Source organism: Musca autumnalis, unplaced genomic scaffold (genome assembly GCF_047663935.1).
Source record: "Musca autumnalis isolate F117 unplaced genomic scaffold, ASM4766393v1 scaffold_3, whole genome shotgun sequence".
Classification (NCBI taxonomy): domain Eukaryota; kingdom Metazoa; phylum Arthropoda; class Insecta; order Diptera; family Muscidae; genus Musca; species Musca autumnalis.
The window spans coordinates 261,481,924-261,485,757 of NW_027411866.1; the positions used below are offsets into that span (position 1 = coordinate 261,481,924).

Genomic DNA, 3,834 nt, shown 5'->3' on the forward strand with positions numbered 1-3,834 from the left:
TGTAGTTCGTAACATTTCATTTGTAATTCGATTATTCTATTTGTAATTCGTAACATTTCATTTGTAATTCGAGAATTCCATCTGTAAATCGAATTATTCCATTTGTAATTCGAATTATTCCATTTGAAATTCGAATTAGTCCATTTGTAATTCGAATTATTCCATTTAAAATTCGAATTATGCTATTTCTATTTCAAATTATTCTATTTGTAATTCGATATCGAGCTCGTCCTCTTCAGAGCTTTGAATTACCTCTTTTACATGGAGTAGAGTAAGTCTACCTCGGGAGCTAAAGTAGTTTGGAGTAATTCTTGAATCGAGGTTCATTAAGTAAGGTTACCAAGAACTTGTTATTGCTTAAGAACGGCCTAAGAAGGGTTAATAACACTATAATCCTGGAAGAACCCGTCGGGTAACGATGGATGTAAGTATAAAGTGTGCGTAGTCGTGTCTGTACTCATCACTGAGCCTTAAATGCAACGGAAGGGTTCAAAAACAAGCGAATGGTTAACAACATTGTTCCAACTGTAACTTAAAGGAGAGAGTGAGAAAACTTACGGGGAGGTGATATTCATGATCGGGCTGAATAAAAACTAAAAAAATAAGAACAACATTGAGATTAGATAGACGCATATTGGGTGTTTTTAACCAAATGCAGTTTTTATATTAATATATTTTTGCCTTGTTTTTTTTTTTAATAAAATTAATTTAAACGTTTAAATATGTATATAGATGTATTGTTAAAAAATATTACACAAATGTGAGTGACTTAAACGGTAACAATTGCTTAAAATCTACAGCTAATAGAATTAATTTTAGATTTAATGCGAATGGAGCACCATCACACTAACAATGTACGCCCGATCGTCTCTGTCCATTCAAGTTGTGTCATTGCTAATGCCGTTTTTAAGGTCTAATTTGTTGGAATTTGATTTTACCATGTATACGAAGTAGGTAATGATTTCTTTCTCTTTTACGTTTATCGTCTTGAAGTGTTTCATTATTGTCTGAAATAAAATAAAGGTACAGATTATTATAGGAAACAAACAGGGCGTGTGTTGTGCATTATTTGTAATTTTAACTAAAAAATTGTGGTTTTGATTGTTAAACAAAACAGATGGAGCTTAAATAAAAGTCCAACTTGTACATGTCAACAACTTCATTTGTTTATCTGTTAATCATAGGTATCTGGTATTTATACTACATTAACATTCTTTGTTTCTTTGAATTAGATGTTGAATATTTGTTGTTGATTGCGGTGGCAGCAAACACTAATACAATTGTTTGTAATCAACATAATTATCTTCGATTATGTAATAAATTTGGCAAAGCAAATTCTATGCCAATTTCATATTCAACATTTTTACTTACATCTGCTAACTGGGCTCTTTTCATTCCCGGACGAGTTTGTAATTTATAGTGCCTTTTGTACCGCCTCAATGTGTTCACCTGCAGCTGATAAAGATCTGGCACTTCTGGTAGGTCAATGTCTGTATCATTACTGTCATCCTCAGATTCTTTTCGTCGTCTTTTGGAACGAGCCGATTGAATTCGGTCTTTGTGGTAGTCACATATGTAGATGTGTTGGGATGTGGGGTCGCTGCTTAATTTAAGACGTTTATCCTTCACCTGCAAAAAAATAATGTTGTAAATGAAATAAAACCACATATCAGTCAGCTTTTAAGCGTTCGCTTACCGTCTTTTGTATACGTTTGCTGTAGCTAGCATTTCCAGCTGGGTTTCTGCATCTCTCATTTTCATCTATCAAACAACAAGTTTGGTCGGCATGACCCCCTCTCGAATCCTCCTCCGTACTAAAGCCGTTGTTCATTGTCAGCAATAATTATGTCGTGCAATAGAAAAGTGTTGTGGTTTCGATTTTAGAATGTAACATCTAGATCTTGGAGCTTAGATGCTTTTTGCGAACAGGTATTTTTAATCCTAATTTTGTTTCACAACAAATTGTAAATTGTTGGCAATTGGTTACACTTTTTTCTCCTTATTTTACTTTGCTTGCTTAAAGATGCTGTAGATATTGCTATTTTGCTTTCAATTGCCGGCGATAATAATTATTTTATTTGTATTTTATTGCAGCTGTTCTTCCCTACCAAAGTTTACTTTTTACGTTGTATGCTCTAGTTTAATCAATATCAATAATACATTAAAACAAATAGACATCACACAGAGCACCCAGCTACGAAAATGGAATCAGACACACGAAAAAATAAAAGTAATCGGTAATCACATATTCCTTTATTCCATATCATTCGCCTCGATCTATAGATCCACCTATATTTTGAATATGTTATGTCAAAACTTTCTTTATGTTGTTGGGGAAATTACAACAAAAATAATTTTTTTATAAAGGGATTTGACTTTTCATATTCGATCAGCGTGTGTGATACCACTACCTGGGGCTGGATTCTTGTTCTATGAAAATTTGAAATGAAAAATATATTCTTTACAGTTTTTTCATTTGACAGTTTTCTCCTTTAGTCTGTGTTTAGACATACAAATTTCTCGGGAAAGTAAATTGAGTTTTTTGGGAGAGAGCGGAGAGGAAAGAGCTCCTCAATACTCTTTCCTGCCCTCTATTGCCTAAAAACTGAATTTACTTTCCCGAGAAATTTGTGTGTCTAAACACGGACTTATAAAAGTTTTCATTTCACATTTTCATAGAAACAGAATTGAGCCCCTGGTAGTTCTGCTATGATTGTGTCAGTGTTGAAACAAAATGTGGAAGTAAGTGAACGAAGACGTACAAAAGGTACTATTTTGATAAATTTGTTCAAAAAATATTTTTGTATTTGTAGTATTATACAAAAAATTGTTCATATAAATGTTATGATTTTTTAATTTATTTTATATTTTTCGCGATTGAAATTATTTTAAATGTTTTGAAATAAAAATGTTATGAACAGAGTTCTTTGTATAAAATGAGAAGGAATTTCCTTACTTCAAAAATATCTTTCTTGAAAATTTTACGCCGGTAAGTCCCGGTCCACACTAACGTGAATTTCATTAAAATGTTTCATGAAATTAGGTGTTCTTAAATCGAATTCCCCACTACAGCAAACCGTACTTCTTTTTGTACAAAAAGTACGCTTGTATAAAATGACTTCAAAACGCAACACTGGATATGAAAATTACGAATGACAATCAAAACGGACAACACGTTTTTGTGCAGTCAAAACCTATCGTCTGAAAACGCTCTAACTTAAGCGCGAAATCAAGCAAAATTAATTATGATTTCGCATACAAAAATGAAATCATCTCATTTCGTGATTTCAGCGAAATCAACATCGAAATCACAGTACACATGATATACAACCCTGGTTTTGCCTAAAAAAGTACTAAATGTTGCAACACTTTTCACGTATCACAATAATCAAGGTAGATGGTCAATTGCTGCAACAAAAAATGTTAGTATCAAAATTTGCAAACAATGTGAAAAAATATTAAATTACTTTGTTACAATGCTATTTTTCATTGTGTTCCCTTACTTTTCTAATGGTAATGTTAGAAAAAAGACCGAATTGTCAAAAATTGCCTTTCCATACCAATTTCTTAAAAAATACGGGAACGGAAAAATGACGGAAATTGCAAAAACTCCAGCAAAAATGTCAAATTAAACGTATTAGCTATCATATTAGATGTCAATGAACATGCTTGCTGCTAGTTTCTACTAGGCCAAAATTGTATGGCAGAAAACAGGAGAAGAGGGTGTTCGGTACCATTTTTGTTTAAAGAGAAGTGCAAGTCTTGCTAGATTTCGGAGTACGGGAACGCATTTTTAGCACTAAACGAGAAAACTACTGCAAGTGGTAATATTTT

General features: G+C 32.7%; 1 protein-coding gene across 1 annotated transcript; it reads right to left on the reverse strand.

Annotated features, from left to right (window-relative positions):
- Positions 1 to 619: 619 nt before the first annotated feature.
- On the reverse strand, positions 620 to 2,218 carry Sap30 (SIN3-associated polypeptide 30). The gene is made up of 3 exons (XM_073978337.1): positions 1,697 to 2,218; positions 1,372 to 1,629; positions 620 to 1,007 (listed from the first exon to the last, which is right to left on the reverse strand). Exons 1-3 carry the CDS (start codon positions 1,829 to 1,831, stop codon positions 879 to 881), a joined length of 522 nt encoding a protein of 173 aa, XP_073834438.1. The 5' UTR covers positions 1,832 to 2,218; the 3' UTR covers positions 620 to 878.
- Positions 2,219 to 3,834: the final 1,616 nt, after the last annotated feature.